Here is a 25,975-nt window from a genome sequence, read left to right on the forward strand (position 1 = left end):
ACCCAGGGCATCAGGACATTGTATCATCATGCTAGCAATGCCCTCACGCCATTCTCTTTAGAACGTGCTTCACGTAGCTGAGAGCTGTGGGGTGAGCAGGCTGTGGTCACCTCTCTGTGCAGGTGACACTCTGAGGCAGAGGCCTCTGCCCGCCCCCCCATCCAGGATATTAGGGGCAGAGCCTGACACCTACCTGGCAACTTGCAGGCAGGTATGAAAGCCTGCCTGGGGGGGGTCCCTTCTTTCCCAGCCCTTCTGCTCTCTATTGATCACCCTGGGACTAGACTGTAACATCGGCACCGGGGCCGAGTACTAGCATGATGCTGCTTCTCCAACATGCCTGGCTGTCTTGCTCCAGACTCTGATGGAGACAGGGCCTCTGGGCCACTCCTGCCCTCCTTCCCCAGGAGGCACTGGCTGTGCAAGGCCACCCGGCAGCCCCATGCAGCTCTGCCCTCTTCTCCAGGGTCTGAGGCTCCGACGTATGCAAGGCCTTCCCCACCCACAGGGGCTCCCTGCCACCTCCGTCCCAGACTTTGCTGCTGTGGCCCCCGTCTCTCACCGGGTCCCCACCCATGCTGGCTGGGTTATGTACACTCTGTGTGCAGACGTGCGGGGAAGGGTTGTATACACATGGGCTACAGGTCATATATACACTGTGCATATATATATATATATATACAGTATATATATATATTTTTTTACATTCATATATATATTGTACAGAACATTAACCTTCTACCTAAAACAGTTTTGTGACTTCATGGATGACCTCAGCTCTGACATTTTAAGTCCAGGGCAAACCCAGGACTGAAAGGAGGGCTTGATTCAAACTGGCCTGGGGACAGAGGGCAGGGCTCTTCCACTGTGGCGAGTGGCTGAGCCCATTCCAGATGTGTCCAACCAACCTGGGACTTCCAGATGTGTCTAATCCCAAGAGCTGCCCTCAGAGTTGGACCCATTTCTTCATCTGACCGTGGGGCTGGGCCCATCCCAGATGTTGAGTCCATACAGCTGTTTGGCCAGACCCCTAGGCCCTTCATAGATGGGTGTTCACAGAGGACCGTTCCAGATGTGGGCCACAGAGTGAGGCCTGTTTTTGGATGTTTGTGCAGATAGCTGGGGATGGCGCAGGGAGGGGTCGACTTCATGCTGAGCGATGAAGCAGCAGCTGCACCCCCTGTTCAGCACCCCCGGAAAAGCAGGCAGGGAGGGAGCTCCTGATCGTTCTTGGTGAGTGTGTACCTGGCAGAGATGGGGCAGCTTCCAACCTGTCTGGCCCTTCCCCCAGCCCGGGCCAGGGTCCCGTCTTCTAGTTCCTGGGGCCTGGGGGCAGCCAGGCGTGTGCTTCCATCGGGGGCGGCCCTCCACCCCTCAGAGACTCAGAGTCCAGCTAATCGGCCACGGGTACACTTCCACTCTTGGCAGACACCCGCAGAGTGGAGCCACCTGAACAAAACTCTCGGGACTTTCCTTCTCTGTCCAGAGCAGAGCGGTCAGCAGCAGGTCAAGGGGAGAGAGATCAGGCGGGCTCGCTGTCCCAACGCCCCGGCCCCGGCGGGGTGGCGGTGGGGTGTCTTCTCACTGCCGCCCCTCACTGTGGCCAGTTTGAGCCAGGAGAGAGGAGGCGCTGGTGTTTTGGGGTGAGGTGGGGGCATTTTGTGTTCAGGGCTGGCACGTGGGGTTAGCAAGGACACGCGGCACCTGCTCACACAGGTGGGTCTTCGGCTCCGCACGGACCAGCTTTCCTGCCTCCCGTCAGCCCTCGGCGCCTGCACGAGTGCAAGTCACAGGCCACACGCGTGCACCCGGTGCAGCTCAGCTCCACACCCGCGAGCAGGGCAGGCCTCACTGTGACAACCTGCCTCGCTGGAACACTGCCTTGCACCTCCCACCTCCCAGATGTAGTGTCGCCTCCAGGCCCCTGGGAGAGACGCCGGCTCGCACTTGGCAGAAGCTGTCCCCGCTGCAATCTGAACACAAACACAGGACATAGCTGGAGGCTGAGCGTCAGCCGCGCCTGCCGAAGTGAGGCTCGAGTGGGACAGGAGGTCGGGCGGCGCACCGTCCCGCTCCCGCCGGCGGGTCTATAGACCATGCGGCAACTTCTGGGGATTCCCAGTTGAATTGTGCCTCTGTTTACCACCGTTCTTCATTCCTTTTGTGAAAAGTCTTCCTACCCTACGCCACTTCCTTTCCTTCCTCCCACCACAATCCACATATGTACATAGCCTCGGAAGGACATGGCACGCTCACAAAGTGGCACGCACACAAGCACACACGTGCGAGATGTGTGCACGAACGAGGCGTGTGCTGCCAAACTATTGGACAGAGGGAGACAGTGGTTAATGACTGTGTTTGCTGACAGCAACTTGGCAAGTTCCCTCCTTAGAATCCTTACCTGGACTTTGCAAAAAAGCCAAAAGTTTTCCCTTCAAACAGGACATGCCATCTGCGGCAAAGCCACGAGTCCCTGAAGGGCTTTGCCTCCACGTGGCCAGTCTCTGGTGCGTATGCCCACGCAACGGCGGGGCATCTCTGGGACAGATTTCCCCGTGACACAAGTGCCGGCAGACCCTGTGCCCTGCCTTCCCGACTGCCTCGGCTCCCAGCTGCACATGGCTGCCTTCCCGACAAGCCCCAGCTGCACATGGCTCCTTGTCTACATCACGCATGGCCCTGTGTCCCACGACTTTCTGGTCCTGGCCTCCCCCTGCTCTCCACTGTGCACACGCCTACACACACGTTTACACACATGTTCACACACAGACCCCTTGGTGACATGGCTTCTCCTGTTACATGTATTTGGCTAGCTGCAGGCTTTATCCTGTCTTCCATCCTCTGCCATTCAGTGCACAAAGGCACACACACACACGCACGTAAGCATGCACACTTGTGCACACGTGCACACACATGCATATTCACCGGAACCCCGTTAGGACATGGCTTCTCCTGTTTTTACATACATGGGGCTCTGCTGTTCACCCAGATTTCCCTCCGTCGTCCCTTGATGCACACACAAGTGCACATCAGATCCCAGAGGATTCACCTATCACCGCATGCCCGGAACTGTCCTGTGTCCAGGTCCGACCTCACCCCAGCACCCACGGCTCACACACACACACAGAGACACACACCCACGTACACCCTGAAGCTCACCACGGCATGGCTTTTCCTGTCATTATGTGTGGGGGCTGCACTGTGCGTCTGGCCCTCTTCCCGCGCCTCCAACGTGCACAGCCAGTCAGAGCTGCTGTGACTCTGGGAACCGGCTGGTTTGGTCTGGCAGCTCCGAGCCTGGAGGAGGGACCGTATTTACCATGAGGCCACTGTGGCCTCCGGCTTTGCTAGAGATCCCCCACCCCAGCCGAGGAGGCCTTGAGATCTAAACGCCCCTCTTCCCTAACAGGCTCCCAGCAGCAACAGGACAGAAGTGGGAGGGGCTGGCTGGTGTCCCCGCTTCCCTGCCCAGAGTCTCCAGCCTCCTGCGCCTGCTCAGAGACGGCCCTCTGTCCTCGGCCACAGCAGGCCTGCTGGCCCCACTGCATTCTCTTTAAGGACACTTTGTTCCTAACCCTCATGTCTCATTCTTTCCCAAGAATCTTAACGTCACACACCTCTACAGCGTCCATCACAGCAAGCTGGAACCCCTGGATCATCGGGCCCAGCCCCCGGCTCATACCCCACCTGCCGCCACTTCTCTGCTGTCTTCCCCAAGCCCCACAAGGTCGCGGCTGCTCTGGACTAGAGACGAGGGCCAGGGTGGTCTTGTGTCTCTGCGTGGGGTCTTTGGTTAATTCTCCAGGAAACAGCTTCTCTCTTTCCACCCCTGGGGCCTCTGCCAGCTGTGACACCCTGTCCCTGAAAACTTTCTTTTTTCTGGACAGCATCTTAAGGTTTGGCCAGTCCAGGAGGCCAGGAGTTCTTTGGGTCCCCTCTGGCGTTCCTCACCCACCCCCAAGTTGGCCTGTGCAGTGGGACACTGACCCCTCTTTTGAGGAGGGGTGAGTTGACTTTCGCTTCAATCTCAGCTACTCTTCTTCTTCCAGGAAGACAGAGGGAGGTGAAGGTCAACCAGCCAGGAACGGGGAGTTGCTGACGAGTAGATGGCGAAGAGCCCAGGTTCCCGAATGCCAGCAGGGCTTAGGAAACAGCTCGCCAACCAGCAAAGTGAGATCCATCGGCTTGAGGGCCTGCGGGATTTCCATGCAACCTGCTGTTCTTCCACTGGGCTTCGAATATCGGCTGAGTCTCTGGGCATCCTTTGCAAGAGATTTAGGGGGTCCTCTCTCCTCTGGCCAGAAAGTGGAGATGAATTTTCCATGACTGCTGCCCCACTTATATTCCTAGAGACCTCCTAGAGGATTGGGGGCCACTGGGACATTGTCTGTAAGAATCCAAAACGGTGGCCTCTATTTGTGCGTTCTCTTCTCCCTCATACCCCAAACTCCTCTCTTCCCCCTTCTTCAGCTTTGCCAAGATAGGGACTGCCATGGGTGGTGCGATGTCCAGAAGACCAGGACTGTGTGAACAGCTGCTGAGAGACGACGCTTTCCTTCTGCCCAGGCAGCTGGGTGGCCACGCTCATCGCTGGCTCCTGCTGGCAACCACGCTACAACTTCCTTAAGCACCAAAGGCTTGTGTCTCTGGCTTGATGGCCAGCCCCTAGGAGGCCTGGGCTCTTGGGGACGGAATGGCAATAGAAGAGCTGTTTCCCGTTTTCTGTGGCCTCTGCAGGGCAGTGGCAGAAACTTCTGAGTCCAGAGGAGAGGCGAGGGGCAGGTGAGTTTGGCCCGAGAGAGGCATGTGCTTCCTTTGGCCTTGGCTATCTGGGCTGGCAGCTTTAGAAACCCATAGAAGAAACAAGAGGAGAATGAAGCCCAAGCAACTGGCCTGAGGGCCTGCTGGTGTCCTGGCAGGTAAGGGCAGAGGGCCCTGGCCCAACAGGCAGGCAGCAGCTCTGGTCCCCAAGCCCGGCGTGGGGCGGGGACATTCCTTCCCGTCTCCTTTGCTTTCTTTCCTCCGCCCAGCCCCCGGGCCTGTGGTCCCCACCCCACCTGTGCCTAGGGGAACACGGGGGCCAAGGATGTGCTGCAGGCCATGCTGTCCTTGCCCGGGAGCCGGCGGTCGTTGAATGTGTGCATGTTGATGACGGCATCAGTCTTGACCATCATGGGAGGCTGCGGCTTGTGCTTGACACGGCGCTGGCAGGTGAGGGAGAAGCGGATCTCGTCGGCCACGGTGCTGCAGAAGGATCGCTGCCGGGGGGACAGGAGGGGAAGAGAAGGATGCTCAGATGAGGCCTGGCCCTGGCCAACTCCTCCCCTTCCTCCTAGAGGCTGCGCTAAGACTACCCATCTTTCTCACACCTTCATCCCACTCATCGCCCCTCTCCCCTCTACAAGAAGTTTGGGAAGCAGTTTCCAAAGTCCTACATTCTTGTTTGGAGACTTAAGTAGGTAGGGCAGGTATTGTCATCTTCTGCCCATTTTTGGCAAGTACATTAAAGTTTTGGAGCTCTGGTTTACCTGTCTGATGGGCAGGAACCAGCCAGTTTCATTGCATGAGCCCAACCCCCAGCACTAGGCCTGGCCCAGTCAGGGCTCAAGAAACACTTGCAGAATGTGTGGGTATCCCTTTTCATGGAAGGGCTTTCAACTAAGGGGAGGAATCACTGTCCTCCCGCTCAGGAAAGTCCAGCATGTTTCCCAAGGTGGGCACTGGGAGGCAGGTCCCCGTAGGGCAGTGGGTGGCAGTGGTTTCCTTCTGGTCTGGGTCCCTGCAGGTAGCCAAGAGGGACAGCAAGAGTGCTCTGTTGCCCACAGGTGTCTGATGGTGGTGGCTTCTATGCCATATGGATGGCAGTGGGGACAACTGATGGCTCAACTTACTCAGAGAGGCCAGGACATTAGCACCAGGACCATGGGTATGCAGAGGGATAGGGACCTGGCTTTGAGTTCTGGCCCTGCCTCTTCCCAGCTGTCTCCCCAGGCTTCCCTGTCCTCACCTACTAAATACAGAATATCATCCCTTCTCACGCCCTTTCTTTAGGCCACAAACACCCAGTGAGACCCCACTATGTGCCAGGCACTGCTAGGCCTTAGGCATGTAGCAGTATGGAAGGCGGATAGGGTCCCAGCCCCCAGGGAGCTTGTGGTCTAATGATGGGATGGAAAGAAACAAACATGTGGACAGAAAGAATTTCAGATAGTGATAGCTACTATTAAGAGAATAAGGCAGTGACATGGGACAAAAAGGGGCTGGAAATGGGGACGGGTAAGGAAGGCTACTTGAGAAGGTGACATTTGGGCTGAAACCTGAATGGCCACAAGGTGCCAAGAACACAGCCCTCTGGGGGAGGAGACCTGCCAAGCGGCAGGTGCGAAGGCGCCGGGCAGAATGTGCTCGGTGTTGAGGGCCGAGAAGGAGGCTGGTGCACGGGGTCAGAGAGAACCGGGCAAGGGCTGGGTCCCGTGCGCTTTTTGGTGGCATTCGGAGCTCGTTCCGATTGTGATGGGAATTCCTAGACACTGGCTGCTATTCTTCTCTGCCATAATCTTTTGTAACCACTCTCTATTGTTGATTTGTTGAAAGGTCCCCCCCCCCCATTTTTTCATGTTATAATAAACACTTCACCAAACTTCCGTGTAAATAAAACCGCACATATCTTCGACTACTTCCACAGGGTGCGTTTTTAAAAATAGAACACGACTGGTCAAAACGTGTGGGTACTTTGAAAGCCTCTGAACCTGCTGTGAGGCTGCCTTCCAGAGACGGACTGCTTGGACTCCCCTCCACAAGACTGGGAAGTGTCCCTTCCCTGAGACCCTCGCTGACTCTGACACCCAGTATGACATCACTGTCCCCCTCCTCTTTGTCGACTCAGGCTTGGTGGTGACAGAGGACGCCATTTCGTTTCGGTGGATATGTCGGCTGCTTGTTTATAATGTTCTCTCTGCACAGGGCTGAACTCCAATCTCCTTGCACGCTGGACCCGGACTGCTTTGAACTTCTCCATGAGAGATGCGGCCCCCCAGCCCAGCAGCCCTCAACACAGGTGCACATTCAAATCGCCCCGTAGGCTTTCTTAAAATGGCAATGCCAGCTCCACCTCAGACCAATTAAAACACAGAGTCTCCGGGAATGAAGCCAGGGCATTAGCACTTAAAAACTTTCTCCCTGTGATTCTAATTGGCTACTGGGACCAGAACCACTGCCCAACCATGCTTGAATTAATCAGACGGCTGGAGCCTGGTTCTGCCATCTGTACGCTCGGGCTGACCGGTGGGTTTTCACTCCTCTGTTTTCAACTTTTGATTATGGAAATTTACAAATATATGCAAAAGTAGAGAGAACAGTATAATGAACCCCTATGCAACCATCACCCACCTTCAACAATTACCCTCGAGGGTTTTATGCAGGGAAATAATATGGTTTGAATTCAGTTTTAAACAGGGCACTGGCTGCTGTGTGGACTGTGGATGGCAGCGGGGAAGTGTGGAGGCTGCAAGGCCAGTTTGGGGGTTGTGGTGTAATCCAAGCAGGAGGTGATGGGGGCCTGGCTTGGGGTGGGCGACAGTGACGGAAAACATGCTCATGAGGGCAGAGGTGGAGCCGGCAGCCCTTGCTGGTGGACTGGATGTAGGGTGGCCTGTTAAGAGGGTGAGACAAGACACCACGGTGCACCTGGCACGTAGAAGGGTGAAACCAGCACAAGCCTCTTCATCTCCTTCCTTCCCCTCCCTGTGCAGGCCCCAGCTCCGGGCTCACCTGCTCTCTCTCTGCTGTTTTGCGGAGCTTGTACACAAACTCGCCCACGGCCACCAGCACAGACAGGACCAGCCCGGCGGCCAGGACGATGAAGATGCCCCCGATCTTCTGGATGCCCAGGGCACTGGCCTCCTTGTTCTCTTCCTCGGGACACCCGCTGCCCCGCCACCACTTCTCCTTCATGATGTGCAGCTTGTCCTCCTCCTGCAGCTGAAGGATGGCAATGGTGATCTTGTCCCGGTACGGGGAGCCTGGGTAGGGAGAGGGGAGCCCTGGCTGTCAGTGGCGCCTGGCCCACCATGCGCCTGTCCTGCCAACACCTTGGTCAGTGCCAGCCACCACCACTAGCCCCTCAGCCAGCTCTTAAAAAGGGGGACCCTATCACTGTCAGCCCCCCTTTAATCTGTATAAGGTATCTGATTGGAGTGGAGGTGTCCTGATTTGGGGAGGGGAGCCTTGTCCATTGGGCATTGTCCCTACTGTACCTGCGCTGCGTCAGCAGGGGTGGTGACAGGTGGGTCTGCATGGCTGCTGGGGACCGACCCCCACCTGTGTTTGCCCAGTCCTCATTGCTTAGACCAGAGCCGGCCTCACGAGGCACGGGGCTCCACCGCTGCTCCTGGGCTGGGGAGCCACCACCTCTCGGGGACACGCCCATGTGCTATGCACACCCCGCCCGCCTCCAGCCCCCCGCTCACCCATGGGTGTGCCGATGCCGTAGCCCTTGGAGTCGATGAGGCCGCCGATCTGCGTGAGGTTGCAGTTCCTCTGGGTGACGTACTCGATGGTCGTGGACTCCATGAGCAGCGCGTAGTCGGCCGTCAGGGTCCTCTGGATGCCCTCCTCGTTGTTCTTCACCAGCGCCGAGGGCTTGCTGCTCATGAAGGCCCACATCTTCTCGAAGGTGGAGATCTTGGATTTCTGGGCGGGAGAGAAGGGGTGACGCACACACGGTTACTGGGCACACAAGGGACCAAGCGCCGCACACCCCGCCGGGCGGGGCTCGGGTCCCCAAACTCTGTCTACGGTCCTCAGAATAAGGGAGTGCCACCCACTGCTCAGATGTGGAGACTGAGGCCCGGGAGCCGAGGTCCCAGGACACACAGCTGGTGAGTGAGAAACCGATGCAGACTCAGGCCCACCCCCTGGAGACCCTGGGTTCCTTGCCATGGCACAAGTCGTCTTCAGACTCAATTTTTAAAAACAAATTTTCTTTCTCTAATATTTGTTAGACGATTAGCATGTGCAGGCCTTGTTCTAAGTGCTTTACCTGCATTAACTCATTGATTAACTCATTAACTCATTGATTAACTCATTAACTCATAGCGGTCACACGAGGCAGGTGTTAATGCTACCAAGAGCCCTATTTTCAGATGGGGAAATTGAGGCATGGCCAAGTACTTGCCTAAGGCTACCCAGACACTAAGTGGCAGGGCCAGGCGCTTTTCAAACCCAGGCCACCCGGCTCCAGAGTCCATGCCCCTAACCACCCAGGCGCACTGCCTCACAGGGACCACTGTGCGGGCGGGGAGGGAGACAAGGGTGTGGATGCAGGCAAAGCTGCGTGGGTCCTGGCCCCCACCTCCACTTCAACCAAAGCACGCCTCTTTTCTGTGCGTTGTCTCAGGGGAGGACTTTGTCTGAAGCATGTGTTCCTGTCTGTTCCACTTCGTCAGTGAGCGAGAAGCAGGGTGCCAATTGCAGAGAAAAGTGACGGGTCCCAGAGCGGGTGCTCTGCACGTCCCTCTGGCTGCTCCAGGCCCTGGGCTGTAGGGCTGGGACACCGTGTGTGAGCAGAGCCAGCGTCCCCAAGACCAGGTCTGGCGGGTGGGCCCTTGTGCCTGCCCCGGGGGAGACTCAGAGAGGTCACTGAGGTCAGGAGTGGGGGAGCCAGGGATGAGTGTCCTTTGCTGCCTGGGGAGACTGGACGGACCAGGCTGCATGGCACTGGGGAGATTTCTTGGGATCCTGGTGCCTGCCAGCTGCCTGTTCCCAGAAGGGATCAGCCCTGCCCCGGTTGGCCCAGGGGAGCAGGTGGCTGTGCAGGCCCCACCGTACTTGGCTGCTTCCAAGTCTGGCTGTGCCTGTCTGTGATGTCAGCCTGTCTGACTGGCACCCGGCCCAGCTCCAGTGTGCACGATGGCATGGGCACGCTCGAGCAGGCCGGCGCAGGGCTGGGGGATGGGCGGGGGTCGGGGAGAAGCTGTGGCTGGCAGGAGGAGGGTGTGGAGCCCGCGAGGAAAGCGTACGCTCTACTCCCCTGGTGCTTCCTGCTCTGGCAAGGGTGGTCTCTCAAAAGACTGGCTCCTGGAGCTCCAAGCACCCCCTGGGGAGGAGGCAGCGAGGACAGGAGGGAGCCCCAAAGTGGCAGGTAGGACCCTTGGAATTCCACCTGAGCATGGAATCAGTGCCAGCGATGCCTCCCGTGCACACGGGCCCGGGGACACCTTCTTAGACAAGTGTTCTCTCCCCACCACAAATTTACCCGCCCCAAAGCCACAGACATGAAGGGCTCAGACGCGTGCAGCTCTTGCTGGGCTGCTCCCAGGCCCTGGTGGTCCTCAGCCTGCCCTACTTTCGGCTGCTCCTGCTCCTCAGCTACTCCCGCTCGGCATGACCCTCTCCCCTCTGCGACTCTGGCCTCCAGGCCTTTGTGCCCTCTGCTGTCCCAGCTCCCTGGCTCTTCTCGCCTCCCAGCTCTTCCTGAGGCCCCAGGCTCCCCCCCATTCCATACTCTTCTGCTTGAAAATATTCCTCATATCCAGATCTTCCAACTGCTCCTCCTCCTCCTGTTGCTTCCTATTTTCTAGATAATTTGTGGTACACAGATTCTCCCACTCTGACTCCTTTTGTCCCTTCCATTCCTTCCTCACTCTGCCACGCGCCCACTGACTGTCCCGCGGTGGAAAGTCCTTAAACGGTGGAGAGTTGTCCTATGAAAGGTCCACATGGCAAGGGGCAGAGGGCAGCCTCTGGCCAGCAGTCAGTGAAGAACTGAAACCCCAAGTCTAACAACGTGGTTGGCAGAACTGAGTCCTGCCAACAGCCGTGTGAGTGAGCTTGGAGGCCATGCCTGGACATGATGGCAGCATCGGCCACCACCTTGACTGCAGCTGTGTGGGGGCCCTGAGCCAGACGACTTGGCTGAGCCGCCCTGGGTGCTGACCCACAGACTGTTAGGTCACAACTGTACCTGCTTTATTTTACTTTATTTTATTTTATTTTATTTTATTTTATTTTATTTTATTTTATTTATTTATTTTGAAACAGAGTCTCACTCTGTTGCCCGAGCTAGAGTGCCATGGCGTCAGCCTCGCTCACAGCAACCTCAAACCCCTGGGCTCAAGCGATCCTCCTGCCTCAGCTTCCCGAGTAGCTGGGACTACAGGCATGCACCACCATGCCCGGCTAATTTTTTCTATATATATTAGTTGGCCAGTTAATTTCTTTCTATTTTTAGTAGAGATGGGGTCTTGCTCTTGCTCAGGCTGGTCTCCAACTCCTGACCTTGAGCGATCTGCCCGCCTCAGCCTCCCAGAGTGCTAGGATCACAGGTGTGAGCCACCGTGCCCGGCCTGTACGTGCTTTAAGAAACACAGTTTCTTAACACAGGTAATCTGTTCCACAGCAATAGAGAGCTTAACACCTGCTCGCCCGCATGCTTACCTCGGCTACTTCTGTTCCCAATACACATCTGAATTCCAGCTAGTCCTATAATCTAATTATCCAACTCCAGCTATCCCTGCTTTGCCAGATACACTCTCTCCCCAGATACTCTATCATCCTGGTCATTGGAAGCTAAATACTGTTCTCTCTCCAGTGACCCCAGCTCCTTTCCATCCCTGTCTCTTCTGCTTTCTAAATTCTCTGTCTTCTACTAGAGGTGGGAACCAAGGGTGGATGGAGCAATCAGGGCTCCCCTTACACCTCCTAATACTCCACCCACCCATCCATCCATCATCCATCCGCCATCTATATATCCACCCGCCCACCCATCTATGTACTCATTCATCTGATCATGCTCTCACCACATGCCATCTACACACTAGTTCATTCAACTAACTATCCAAGCTATCCACTTAGTTACCTATTTATCCACCCATTCATCCATCTACCCAACCATCGGTCCCTCTCTCCTCCTCACCCTTCCTACCCACCCACTCTCCCATGCAACCCATCTAGTAAATCTGTACTGCTGGCAAATGTAACTTGACAACGAACCACTCGGAGACTTCCCCCACCTCCTGCTTCCTCAGAATGGGATGAGAACTTCTCCTCTTTCTCCGAACTCCTCCTCGCATCCTCCCCCACCCCAACACCTCATTCCTCCTATATCCAGGCCTGCCTGACACCAAAACATATGCTCTTTCCAGTAACACAGCAGAGACGGAGACAGAGATTTCAGTTGGGGGCTGGAGGTAGTGTAGAGACAGATGGGCTTTGCAGAAAGACAGATGACAGCCACCAGTGGGTAAAGGAACTGAGTGAGGAAGATGGGACAGGACACGAGAGAGAGTGGCCAGTTACGATGGGAGGTGACAACAAGGCATGAGGCTGGCTGTGATGCTGATTTCGGGAAGCTCCACCTTCCTGGCTCCTGTGCCAACAAGTTTACTGCCTCCCTCACTCTTAGGCAGATGGATCTGAAATCTGCTTCCCTAGAATGGCCACCCGCTGTTCTCGTCCTATTTCTCGGGGCCCCCATTCTCCACCACGTCTGTTCATGGCCTCTGTGTCCCCTTAAGTTCTGTCCTTCTGTCCTTGAGTGATTCTGGGGCACAACCCTGCAAGGTTTCCCTCTGGCCCGTCCGAGGCCGACAGAGATAAGGCCAGGGCCCTCCCTGGAATCTCAGCCCCTCTGCTGTCCCCAGTCACCTCAGGCCTGAGTTCCCGTCACTGGTCGCAGCTGTAGTCACCGTCCCAGGGAATAGAGTCCCAAATACCTACAGCTCCTGTGTCATCCTGCCGATCCCAGCCCCTTTGGGAACCTTAGTATGGATCGCTTCAGGGCCAGCCACCCAAATCAATTAATGGAATCGTCTGCAGCAGCCAATACAGGGGCAACGTGCCAGGATGGAGATGCCTTTTTTATCAGGAAAACTGGCAAGAAAGTAAGTTTCAGGCTCACGACTTTCAATTCCAGCCTCCTCAAAGAAGTAAATTGATTTTCCCCAAGTGAAGATACTTAATCTTGAGAATTTAACATTTCTGTACGAGAGAATGTATATAGGTCTATATATGCATACATAAATACATATTTCACTCCCAAAGGAGCTGAATCCTGGGAATGTGTGCAGAGGGGCCGTGGCAATGAGACTCCATGCAAGGCCCTGGGTGTTTTCCATACTGGAAAGGAGACCTTTTCCCAAATTAATTGGCTTTCTTATCCTTGGTGTGAAGTCTTTGGCCTTATCGGATCTGCGGACTCCAGTAGTTAATCATTTCTCTTGGGTTGTTTCCGTGGGGACCAGGAGTCCTCTTGGAGCCCACTGCCACTGCCTGCTGTTGCCGCCTCCCCGTCCCCGTGAGACAGACTTGCCGGGCCTCCCTCCAGCAGCAGCACATAGATATGATTTGGGGGCCAAATCTTATCTGAGCTCCACTGCTCAGACTCTGGTGTCATGCCAGCCTGGGCGCCAATGCCAGCTCCTTCTGTGACCACAGACAAGTGACGTCACATCTCTGGGCCTCACTTTCTGCATCTGTAAAATGGGGGTTGTCAGAGTGCCTAGGACATAGGCTTATTGTGAACATTCAATGAGAAAAAGGCGTGTGATGTGCTCAACGCAGATCCAGGCCCCTGAGGCTGCATACGTGGCTGGCGTCATTGTTTCTCTGTAAGGCTCAGTTTCACAACTGGAAATGGGGGATAAATGTAGCGCTGTATCGCTATGGAATTTAAATAACACCATACTCAGAGGTAGAAAACCCCAATGGTGATGGGCCAGGCAGAAATAACTAAAAATGGCTGGGCAGGACTATAGGAACTGGAGACAAAGGTTAGCTCTTAGCTCTTAGCTCCTGACAATTGCTGTTAATTGTTGTTTAAAAAATATACATATATAAATAAGCAATGTGCGCCCCAATCATATCTATGGGCTGGACAGGCCTATCACCACTTTGTAACAATTAGCAATAAGAATGGTTAACATTTATCACATGCCTCCTTTGTGCCAGACAATGCTCTAAGCTGTTTAATCATCTCTGTAACTCTATAAGGCGGGTGCTATTATTGTACCCATTTCAGAGATGAAACAACTGAGGCACAGAGGGGCCTTCAGTAGCTTGGTGGTTTTCAGCAACTTTCCCATCATCACTGGTCCTCGCCTGCCCCATCCCTGCTACACTGCCTGATCTCTCTGGGTCTCTCTCACTCCAAGGACCTCAGGGCAGAGGCAGCCAGCCACTTGGTGAGAGGAGGCCCCAGTGTCCTTCATGAAGCTCAGCAGGCCCCGTCCAGAGGGACCTGGAAGAAGGGAGCACCTTTAGGTGCCCACTGGCTGGTCCTCTCCAACGTGCTCTGGTTAAGACATCTGCCAAGAGGGGATAGGGCGCAGCCTGCTTCCCTGTCTTCTGGGTCAGCCAACGGGAGGGGTGTGCGGGGAGAAAGCCTTTGCCCTCAGTGCTCTGATGTGCTGGCCCTGGGCTAACCACTGCACGTCTAGGAGCTCACGGAATCCTCTCGCCAATGGCTGCGTGGCGGGAATCAGTATCCACCTCATCCACGTGAGCAAAATTGAGGCTCAGAGAAGTGCAGTGACTTGCCCAAGGACACCAGCAGCAGAGACATCACCCAAGACTCAAACCCTGGTCTGACGTTAAAGCTGATGTAACGTGACGGCGCCAGGCCGTGCCGCACTGCATTCTGCCTGCTCGCTGCACCCTGCTCCTCCCCTGCTCCTGCTTGCAGGCGGGCATGAGGCTGTAAGCGAGAGGCCAGCAGACGGGTCAGGAGAAACTGGCAGCTGAGTTTGGGGAGCGTCATTCTGAGCCCTCCAGCTCAGGGATGAGTCTGCTGTGCAGCTGGGAGGCAGGGGGTGGGCCGGGCGGCCTCTCCAAGCACCTTCCCGATGAGATGCTAGGATGGGGTTGTGCAAGGGGGCGGGCTTGAGAATGCCCAGGGACCCCGGGAGCCTGGAATTCTCAGCCCCCAGCTCCCACCCCTTTCCTAAGCCACTATCCCTCCTGCCTGTGCTGTGTCCCCTCCCCCAAACACTGCATAAGGCTAAGTGCCTGGAGAAGCTGTCTTCCAACATCCTCTCCTTTCAAAGCTACCCAGCCCTCCCCGTAAAGAACACACTTCCCCAACGTTCTCCTTTACATTTTGCCTACATATTTTTACAGCCAAACAGTGCTTTCAAAGGCCTCCTTTTTCATCTCCTAATTAATTTTTATCTTCCAAGACGGAGGGAGGACAACACAGGAGACGCTGTTTGTGATGTCTGCTGCTCCCTGACAACTCTTCAAATGAAATTTCCTTTGGAATGATGGGGCTGCCTCCAGCCACGCATCTCCCGGGCTGCAGGGTGGGGGCCAGGGATTGAGAGCCCCTGGAGAGCCCGACGTCCTGCTTCCTGCTGTTGTGTTTGGACAGAAGCTGATTCGCTCCCTCGCATTTGACTCTTGGCCAGGGGGCTTTTAAACACTGTGTGCAGCCTAACCAGGAACATGCGAACCACGGAAATGAGCTTCACCCATCTGCACTCTGAGACCTTCAAGGAATGATACCTGCTCGGTTTCTGTCCTCAACACTGTCTCCTGCATTTGTGCCACTTGGCGCCTGCTGTCTTTAAGGCCATCCTTTCATTCAACAACAGTGACCTCTCAGCATGTGTTATTTGAGCGACTATGATGTGCTAGGACTGAGCTGGGATGGGCATATGATCAGCTGACTGTGGCTTCCCTCTTCCCCAGTGGGTTCCTGAGGTCTGGCTGGGCCCTTAGGGATGCAGTATGGACACAGTGACCTAGAGCACAGGCACTAGACGTGAGACGTCTTGGATTCAAATCCCAGCTCTACATTCCACTAGCTGTGTGCCGTTAGGTACGTCTGCCTCTCTGAGCCTTACTTTCATCTTGCAAAAAATAGAGATGCCAATAATAATCTACCTTCTTGGGATATAACGAGAATAATATGAGTTCATATAGGTCAAAGGCTTGGAACCGAGCCTGGCACATAGTAAATGCCCAATAAGCGTCACTGTTATTGTTGACTTTGCCAATGTCCCCTAGACATCTGATGGCTACTTCTGGAGCTGCCTTCTGCTCAACCCTAGTGCCAGCCGTGCTGTGGGCAGGGAAGAGGACCACCCCTCCAGGAGAAGGCTCTAGAGTGGACGTGGGAGAGGGCACTGTGTGTGTAGGCAGAAGATTGACCTTGTACCTGGCTCCACCATTGATCTGCTGCGTGACTGTGGGCAAACCACCCAGCTCCTGTGGGCCTCCATTTCTCCAGGTTACACTTAGGTCTCCTCCCAGCTGTAACTTTCAAATGCTCTGTGACAATAAGGAGGCTACCACCTGGCCCAGGTGTGCAGGTATGACTAGGAAATCCAGCTACAGAGGGCAGGGGGCGGAAGAGGAGAGGCAGGGGAGGAATTTAGTTTGTCCAGGGACCTCTGGGGTGGCTGCCCTGCTTCCAGCTCATTGTTTGGCTGGGGTTAGTGGGTCCACACCCAGGCTCCTCTCTGCCTCTGCAGCAGCCCCACTGCCACTCCCCATGAAAGGCAGCCTGGGCAGGATGAGCGTCATTTGAACGAAGGCAGGAGACGCTGTGGCCAGACATAAAGAGCAATGGATTGACCATCAGGAGAGCGAGAGAGTGGGGTTGGCTCTGCAGGGGGCCGTGGAGTTGCTCTTTCTGGCCCGCAGGCCCTTGTGAGCCTGGGCCTGTGCGCCCCAGCATCCCAGCTGGGTGGCGGCATCTGTGTCCCTTCTCTGCCCTCCTTGCTGTGCCGTTTGCAGGGAAGGTGGGTGAGGGCAGAGGAGGCTGCGGGAGGTGCTGCTTGATGCTGAGGACGGCGGCTCGGTGGGGAGCTGGGACTAGGCTCTTGGAAGCCAATCTGAGCATCTTAGCATGGAGGGAGGCAAGGGCATCCAATCAGCGGCAATGAGCCTGCACCGGGCTTATTTATGCTGTTTCCCTTTGATCGGGAGCCCTGCTTAGAGACGGGCTCATGGGTTATGCATGAGAGATGCTCTGGCACAGTCAAAGGGCTGGGCTGCAGCCTGGGGATAGGCACAAGCAGGCAGGCGCGCACGCACGCACACACACACACACAAACATGCACACATGGGCCATTGCACACTCACACAAAGGCTTGTATACACACACATGCAGACACACATGTATGCATGGACCATCACGCAGAAGCTAGTATACACACATACATGCAGATACACATGTGTGCATGGGCCATCACACAGGGGCTAGTACACACACACAAAGACACACATGTATGCATGGGTTATTACACACATACAAACACACACGGGCCATTACACACGCACAAACACACACACAGGCCCATCCTCCCTACTTATCTAGGCACACCCAAGGGGACCTTCAAGCAGACAGAAGTGCATATATTGTCTGCACACATATACATGTAGATTCTCTGGCACACACTTGTCTACATTCACAGGAACATATCTACACGACCAGATCACAGAGCTGCATCACATATACGCTCAAACACTCATGTCCAAGCACAAATACACACACCCACACAAGCAGACTCACGTGTGTGCATGTGCACGTGCACACAATGCACATTTCCACATATTATGTTCTGCGACATGCATACATGCAGCCACACACGTATACACATCCTCCCATGCTTGCTCACACTCATGAACAGAAGCAGAGTCCCGTCGTGCTCCTAACATGCCTTGACAATACTCGCATCCCCCTCACTCTAAATACACAGGAGTGGCCTCTTAGGCAGGTTGCGTTTGCAGCTTCCGTGGCAGCAGCAACGTCCAGGAGGGACGCTGCTTTCCTCTCTCCTTTCTCTTCACTAAGTAGCTGCTTCCAACCTCAAGGAGGGACACGAGGGAGGCTGGGCGGGGGCAGGGGGAGAGCGCTGGGGGCTCCAGTGCTCAGGAGGCAGGAGGATTTCCCACCCAACCTCTTCCTTCTCCCTTCACTCGGGCCCCTCTGGAGGCTCCATCTAGCACCCAGAGGCTTGGCCTGGGCGGAGACAAGGGCTGGGGGTGAGGACCAGGGCCCAGAGGAAGGGAACTAGCCCAGGCATCCAGGCTGATTGACAGCAGCTGATTAATTAAAAATAAATGAAAGAATAGATCTGTAGCCACAGAGTTCCCAAGTCCTGAGCATTTCTGAGAAATAACTGGAGCAGCGGTTCTCAAAGTGCGGGCCCAGCCCTGCGGCATCAGCATCTCCAGGGGACTTTTTGGACGTGCACATTCTTGGGCCACTGCAGACCTATGAATCCGAACCCCTGAGGGTGGGGCCCACAAGCTGTGTTTTAAGAAGTCCTCCAGTGGATTTGAATGCACCCAAGTCTGGGAAACACTGGCCTAAAGCACGGGCTTTGGGGGAAAGCAGACCTGGGCAAGCACCTGGTTCCTCTGGGTGTGAGTCCTTGGACAAGCCACTTAACTGCTCTGAGCCTGTTTCCACACGTGTAAAATGGAAACGATTCTAGCACCAGCCTCACCGGATTTGTCATGAAGGTTAAATGAGGCCGAGCATTTAGCACAGTGCCTGGCCCACTGTGAGCTCTCAGTGGTGGTAATTACTCTTATTACTTTAATTTCTGAAAGAACATTTACAGCTATTGGTTCCCAGTGTCAGCCTAAGAGTCTCCTAAACCCCCAGCCACTCTGGTAGAAGGTGAAAAAACACTGGGGAACTGAGCCAGCACTTTCCCAAGCAGGAGGGGCAACAAAGTCACAGCAGATACCCACCCATTAGAGCACCTGCTCTAGTAGGTGACAGGGACTTTAGCTGAAGACGCCAGCATTCCAAGGGTCTCAGCACAGAAACTTCTAGCATTTGTGCTGAGACCAACCCATGTGGCCAACATCGCCACAACCCCCAAAGTCAGCTGGGCCAGACAGAGAGGGGCTGGGCCCTGGGGGTTTCTGGCCCATCGGCTCCGTGTGGTTAAGGAAGGACAAAGACGCCTTTCCCTCTTCTGCTCAGTAAAGGGCTCGGGGAGGGTCAGACCACGGTGCTTCCGTGGGAGGGAGAGGGCCTCACCTTGAAGAAGGTCATGGTGGCGCCGTCCTTGACAGCCCCGTACTCGATTTTGGTTTGCTTGGCCAGGTCGTCGGCAGAGTCGATGGGCGACTCCATGCGCTCCACGGTCAGAAAGGCAGCCAGGTTGGCCGTGTAGGAGGAGATGATGATGAGCGTGAAGAACCACCAGATGCCGCCGATGATGCGCGTGGACAGAGCTTTGGGCATCAGTTCGGACCCTGGGCGAAGGGAGGAGATAGGTGTCCCCTTACAATGTCCAGACCAGGACCGCTCGGGCCTCCTGGGTCCTGGACTCCACTGACGTTCTGCAGAAAGCCGAGTCCCTTTCCCTGGACCAGTGGTGGTCCCTGGACCAGTGGCATCAGCACCACCCGGAAACTTGTTGGAAATGCCAGTTCTTGGGCCCCACCCCAGAACCTACTGAGTCAGTGACGTTGGAGGGCGGGGCCGAGCAATCTGTGCTTCGAGTAAGCCTTCCAGGTGACTCTGATGCAGCCTGAAGACGGCGAGCCACTGCGCTAGAACAACATACACATTCACGACATTGCACCAGCTCGTCAGAGCCTCAGCTGCCTAATCACGGAGCACTTGTGTGGGCCTGGGCTAAGAACACCTGGCCGTGGCAGCCCCTGGGTTCTCGAGCGAATCCTGCTCCCAACTCTCCTCGTGGTCTTATGCCAGACACTTCCCTCTCTGGGACTCTGCAAAGAGTGGAGAATTGTCCTTCCTCTGTCCCAGCCTCCCATAAATATCGTGGTGCCGCAATGATATAATTTGAGGAGAGACTGCGTTGGCAATACAAGTGGTATACAAATTCAAGATTGCTATGCAGTGCTTTGTGAGAGGAGAAAAATCAACATTTTTCGAAGCTCTTTGCTGAAATATTATCACTCTTCCTCCCCGACCTTGGGTGTGGAGCACAATTTAGATGAAACCTTCTAACTGAAGTAATTAACTAGGTGGCTTTCAAGAGATTTAAATAGCAAGTGACTGCTGAACTTTCCAGAATATTTGGACCTGCAATTTGAAAAGCATCTGCTTTGATATGGATGTTTTTTTTTTCTCCTCAAAGAAATCACTCAAGGGAGAGTTTTTCAAATACATAACTATTTTTCTCCCTCCTAATCAAAACCACACGGAGAATGCATCAGGGGCCAGTGCTTTGAATAGCAGCAGGAGGTGGAAGAGGAGAAGCTATTACTGCATTGAGGGGCTTCCAGGTCTTTCCCAACTGTCACTGAACAAAGATGATGGACAAAACAGCAAGGTGAGGCTTCAGGACACTCATTAATAGCGGGGACAGATTGCGGCACTTCCCTTAAAAGCTGCCAGTCACTTCCGAGCTGCTGGAGACCACCAATGCTGCTCAGCATCCCCCCTCCCCCACCAACCAGCCGCCCCCAGACTCCCCAGTTTGTGCCAAGCTGGGGTTCAGGCTGCTCCGCAAACAAGAGTGGCTGGATCCTGGCCCAGGCCCGAGCTCCTGCCCTTGTCTGCCATGGCAGAGTGGTCTCTCCTGTGTGGGGCAGGTTCGCTTTCTCCTTTCCTCTGTCACTCAAGTGCCCAGCACAGGGCTTGGCATGGAGTGGCACTCAGGACACATTGGGATGACCCCACTCACTCATTCATTCATTCATTCGGCCTTTGCTGATGGATGTCTACGGGGCCTTGGGGTTACACACAGATGAGTGAAGGACAAGGACATTTTCTTTGTCCCTTGAAGCCCCTTCCCTCCCCTGCCCTGCAGGCAGAGACTTTGGTTGTCCCCATTCCCCGAGATAAGGAGCCCTGGATGTGGGACTCCATGGGCAGAGGCAATGAGCATGTGGCTCCTGGCCGGCAGGGCTGGGGTGGTGTCCTCCCTGGGTCTTTTCCTGGATGGTCGTCCCCTTTCCAGTGCCTGCCCTCCAGTTCCCTGGAGTCTCTGCTTCTCACGCCTTGCAGTGAGAGCAGGCGCTCTGCTTTCTGCTATGCTTGAGTAGCTGCAGGTATTTCCAATGGGCGGGCCACCAGCGCAGGGCCAGGGGCAGCACACTGGCCTTCCCTCCGGAGGACTCAAGAGAATCGTGTCCTTCCGTGTCCCTCACTTCCGATGCACCCACGCGGAAGTCCCTGCCTCAGCCATGGCCCCTCCTACTCCAGGCAACCCACGGCCAGGCGGTCTCCGAGTCCTGTCTATGCTACCTCCTGAAGTTCTCTTAGTCCCTCTGTCCTCCACTCCCAAGGCCACTACCCTGATCAGATCTCATCATCTCATTCCTGGCCTCTACCCAGCCTCCCAGCCACAGCCCAGCTTTGCTCAGCCGGACTCTACGGTGGTGAGGCCATCGGCGGGGTTGGCCCCAGCCAGCAGGATGGTCCACGTCCACCGCAGCTGGAGCAGGAGGTGCTGGGCATGCGGCCTGCATGCCAGGGGGTGGCTTATCTGCCTCGGGCTCAGCCCCTGAGCTGGCTCCAGCCAGAGCAGTGGTGGAGGGAGGAGATCTAGGGCATCTGGTTACCCCAGGTGTCTCCAACTTCTGATGGCCTCGCAGGCTCTGAGGCTGCCCTCGGAGAGTGGGCTGGGGCTGCTCACTCCCCAGACGCTGAGGGGCCCTTGGGGAGAGAAGACCCCAGAAGAGAGGCCCCGAGAGAGGGCACATACCTTGCTGCATCAGGGACCCCATTCCGAACCAGAAGCTGTTCAGCAGAGTGAAGTTATTTTCTACCACCTCGGAGCCGGGGTTGCAGGGGTGAGCGTCGTACCACTCGTAGGGGCTGAACCTGCCGCAGGAAGAGAGGGGCAGTGAGGCTGAGCTGCGGGGACACCCTCGGGAAGGCGCGTCCGGGCTGTGGCTGGCGGAGGTTTAGCAAGCGCCGCTGTGCCAGCCACTTGAGCACCGATAGCCTTATCGTTCTGCGGGGAGGCAGGGAATGGGAATCAGGGCCATTTTTCTTCTTGTTCTTTATTGTTAGTGCCTGTTTCTGGTTATAAAAGTAATTCAGCAGCATCTCTTAAAATTAAAAGTGCACGTGCCCTTCAACCTAGCAATTCTGCAACTCATTATCCACGCTGGAAGAAACATTTGTACATGAGCATGAAGAGCCGCGCGCGGGTGTTTATCAAAGCATTGTTTGTAATAGCAGAAAACTGGAAACAACCTAAATGTCCTTCAATAGAGGGGTGATTAAATAAACCACGCCGCAACTGTATTTTGAAATATTATGTGGCTGTCAAGAGAGAACGAGATACTTCTAGAAATACCAGTAGGGAAAGACCTTCAACACACATTGTTTGGTTAGAACAAGCAATAAAACATAAGAACAATATGACCACATTTATATAAATAGATTCTTGAAGACATAACTATATAGCTCTTTATGTTTATTCGTATGCAAATGCATACCAAAGGGTCTGGAAGGCTCCACATATGAAAAATATCAGTGTTTACCTCACGGGAAGGGAGTTCGAATAGCAGAAGGAAGTCCGGGAAGGCTTGTTGCTTCATATGTATTATGTGAATTTTTAAAAATGAGAACATGCTTTTTAAATTTTTTGTATAATTTCCTTAAAACAGAAAAAAAGCAGGAAACACTCTTTATAAAATATTCAAGCAGTACAGAATACAGTTTGAAAGTGAAAGTACTCCATCATCCCACCCCCGAAGAGAACAATGTGGTATGTAATTTTTCAGATGTTTGTCTTTGAATGTGCAAATGCATATATGACAGGAAAAAAATTGTTATGTAAAAGCCCCTACTGCCTTCTAAGGAAGAGGAGTCCTGATTACTGAAGGGAATCTTTGTTCCCCGCGTGGGCTCCAGTTGGAGGGCCCCGGAGAAAGTCCCTGGCTGGGAGGTGGGTGGGGGTGTGGGTGTCCTGGGATGGTGAGACGAGGAGAGACCGGGAAGGAGGGACAAGTCCAGTGGAATTTTGTTTTGTTTTTTAAAGTGTGATGCCTTTAAGTGCGATGTGGTGACGACTGTCCTTTTCCGTCTCCTTCCTCAGGGCTTTAAGACATTATACTGACCACCAGTGCTCACGGTGGGTGGGAAGAATTTTGTTTTCATGAAGCGGGAAGATCCCTCGGATAGGAAATTCCAAAGTAAGGCTTCAAACCAAGAGGAGGATTTTCAAAGGAAATGGCCACGAACTGGTTAGAGGCTCTAAAATCCACAAGGAAGAAATGTGGGATCAAGAGAGCAGGGATGAGAGGCTGTTGTGAGAAGGGATTTCTGAGAAAGCCTTTGGCGCACCCTCCCTGCCCCCGCCAGATGGAGAGAGGGGCTCCACAGGGGCTGGGGGCTCGGGGTGCAGGCCTAGAGCTGACAGGTGCACGCGGGGAGACCGAGGGCGAGGGGTGGGTGGGCTGCTGCGCGCTCCGCGTTGGAGGCGGAAGGGTCCCTGCTGCACGGCATCGGCCTGGCCTGGAGCCCAGCAGGTCTGAGGATGCAGGGTCCCTGCTATTCCCCTGGACCAGATGGGCACACGCGGAAGAGAGATCCAGCCCAGCCCACCTTCACTGCCGCCCTAGAAGGGCAATTCGACTCCGACAGGGAGAGGCTGCAGGGACGCGGGCTGCCGGAACACCAGGGGCTGAGTACGCAGTGGGCTGCTGAGGGGGCCGTGGGGAGAGCTCCCACCTCTGGACACCCCAGAAGGTGGGGTGGGAGGGAAAATAACGATGATGTTTGATGACATCTCATGAGTCCTGCTCTTTTAATGTACCAGTTGTGTACAGTTACCAATGTACCAGTTACACACACAGTGTATCTGTATATGCTCTTTTAATACAAAAATACCACATCATGCATTACACTGTCCTAGAACTTCATATTTCCCTTAATGTCAACCTCTTTTAAGGATCCAGCTGATCATCTATAACCACTTCGCAGGTGTTTTTAACCATTCCTCTATGATGGCACTTAAGCTGTCCCATTTTCCACTGTTGTGTTCTCTCTCTGCTGGAGGAAACATCCTTGGACCCTCCTCTGTGGGCACCAACGCCAAAGGGTGCCCTGGGGCTTTGCTGCAAAGGCTTCTGGACTTGGGGGAACTCTAGGGGTGGCTTAACAGTGTCGTCCCAGGGGGATGAATTCCCAGTGGTGGGATTGCCTGTCATGGGCCTCTTGGTCACCAAGTGCCATTATAGGCTGGGGTCCTCACCACCTCCTGAGAGGGAAACGCACGGTGGGTGCCCATTTCACAGACAGGTAGGTCAGTGGGATGGAGGGTACAGACTCTTACTAACCCCAGGCCACTGGAGAGAAGAGGAGTGAGAGGGCCACTGGACAAGGGAGGAAAGTGCCACCTGAAGTTATTATATTTGTGGATCTTGGGTTTACAGCCTGTGGCTGCAAGGGCTCCTCCAGTCTTGAGAGTAAATGGAAATTAGAAGAATTCGACCTGGAGACAAAATCTGTGTCTTCACGGAGAAGGCTACACTCTGGCTCCAACCACGGAGGTGTAGACAGGGCACTCGCTGTGGTTGTAGTCCTCTCTTCCCTGGGATGCTTATCTGTGCCAGGTCTGGCTGAAATGTGGCTCCCAGGGGCTGGAGGGGCAGCTCGCCCTCAGCCCTGCCTCCTGGGTCGGGTGCTTAGGACTATCTCCCTGCCCCGAGTGCCCACTGCCCTGCTCTCTGCACAGAGCAATCCCCCCCCCCCCCCCCCCCGCTTCTTCCCACTTCACCAGGCAGGAAGCGGAATATCTCAATGGAGAGGGAAGTCCTTACGCAATGCTTGGACCCTGTGCAGGGCAAGCACAGGCCAGGCCAGGCTGCAAGATGGACAGCCCTGTGCCAAGCTGGAGCTGCCCCGCAGTGGGCCTGGGGACCTGGGGACCTTCACAGACCCCTTCTCTTGGGGCAGTGGGCAGCTGTGTCCAGATCTCCAGCAGCCAGCATGGAGTGGTCCAAGGGGCACAGGTCACTGGGAGGCTGGTGGGAAGACACCTGCCTTCACCCTCCAGACGTGTTGTGCTTGGCCCCGACAGTGTTGTAAAAAATCAAATTAGTGGCCACAAAGAAAAACCATGAGATGTCACATAAATATCTGAATTTCCCTCTAAAAGTCATGACTTCTTCAACACTGGCCCTGAATCTCTGCCTCGTACAATCTGTTGGGGCTGAGTGGCAGCTGCTCCCTTTAGCCAGGTATGAGCTTTCCAGTTTGCTGCAGTCCCCATCACTCCCTGCCGCCTGTCACCAGGCCCGCTTCACGCCCTCAGGCTACCTGTCTGGCCCCAGCAGACACCTGTGTTGGCCACCCTTGTTCCAAAGTTGGGCAGGTCGGGGTTTGAAACTCTCAGCTCTGCAGAAGAAAAGCTGTCTGACTCTGGGCAATGACTTAACCTCCCTGAGCCTCAGTTTCTGCTTCTGTAAAGTGGGGATAATTACGCCCACCTCACAGGACTGTCATAACGATTTGACAAGATGAGTGTGAGTTGTGTCATGCACATGCTGCACAAGGTGACAACTGTACTATAACCGGCAGGCTGTACTATGACTCCCAGGCTCTGTGGCCAAAACCCTTTTCTGTCTCTTCTCTTCTCAGATATCTCCTATCATTCCAGCAGCTCCAGAAATCATCACATCTCTTCCTAGAAGTCTTCCTAAGCTTGGGAAGGGGACTGCTGCTTCCCTAGCAGGAGCAGGGGAGGGAGGCAGGCTGGGCTGGCAGCTACTGGAGAAAGGGCAGGACTCGGAGGGGATGGGACACGTATCCCATGGGCAGAGCTGGCACTGGAACAGCCCGAGCCTCAGAGGGGGTGAGAGCTGAGAGGCTGCCGGAGCCACCAAAGTCAAAGGTGCGAGCTCGCAGAGGGGCTCCTGGCTTTCAAAGGCTTGTTAGGCCATTAAGACGAGGGGTGTAATGAAGGCCTCTCTGCAGCAGCCTCTCTCAGCTGCCACCTGCCACCTGGCCACCAGGCAGGGTAGCCACAGCAGGGCCAGGCGAGCAGCACAGGGCTTGGGGGCCGGATGATCTTGCCTCTGGCAG

At 55.0% G+C, this 25,975-nt stretch overlaps 1 protein-coding gene across 1 annotated transcript in view; it reads right to left on the bottom strand.

Moving 5' to 3' along the window:
* Positions 1-2,639: 2,639 nt before the first annotated feature.
* The window catches only part of GRIK3 (glutamate ionotropic receptor kainate type subunit 3), a 214,530-nt gene continuing 191,194 nt past the window's right edge, over positions 2,640-25,975 (bottom strand). Inside the window, exons 12-16 of the mRNA XM_012779939.2 lie at positions 21,642-21,760; positions 18,998-19,215; positions 8,469-8,691; positions 7,771-8,021; positions 2,640-5,258 (exon numbers count right to left, since the gene is read on the bottom strand). Of these exons, the coding sequence (XP_012635393.1) occupies positions 5,064-5,258; positions 7,771-8,021; positions 8,469-8,691; positions 18,998-19,215; positions 21,642-21,760 (1,006 nt within the window). The 3' untranslated portion in view covers positions 2,640-5,063. The remainder of the gene's footprint in view (positions 5,259-7,770; positions 8,022-8,468; positions 8,692-18,997; positions 19,216-21,641; positions 21,761-25,975) is intronic.

The sequence above is a fragment of the Microcebus murinus genome, chromosome 2 (assembly GCF_040939455.1).
Source record: "Microcebus murinus isolate Inina chromosome 2, M.murinus_Inina_mat1.0, whole genome shotgun sequence".
Lineage (NCBI taxonomy): Eukaryota > Metazoa > Chordata > Mammalia > Primates > Cheirogaleidae > Microcebus > Microcebus murinus.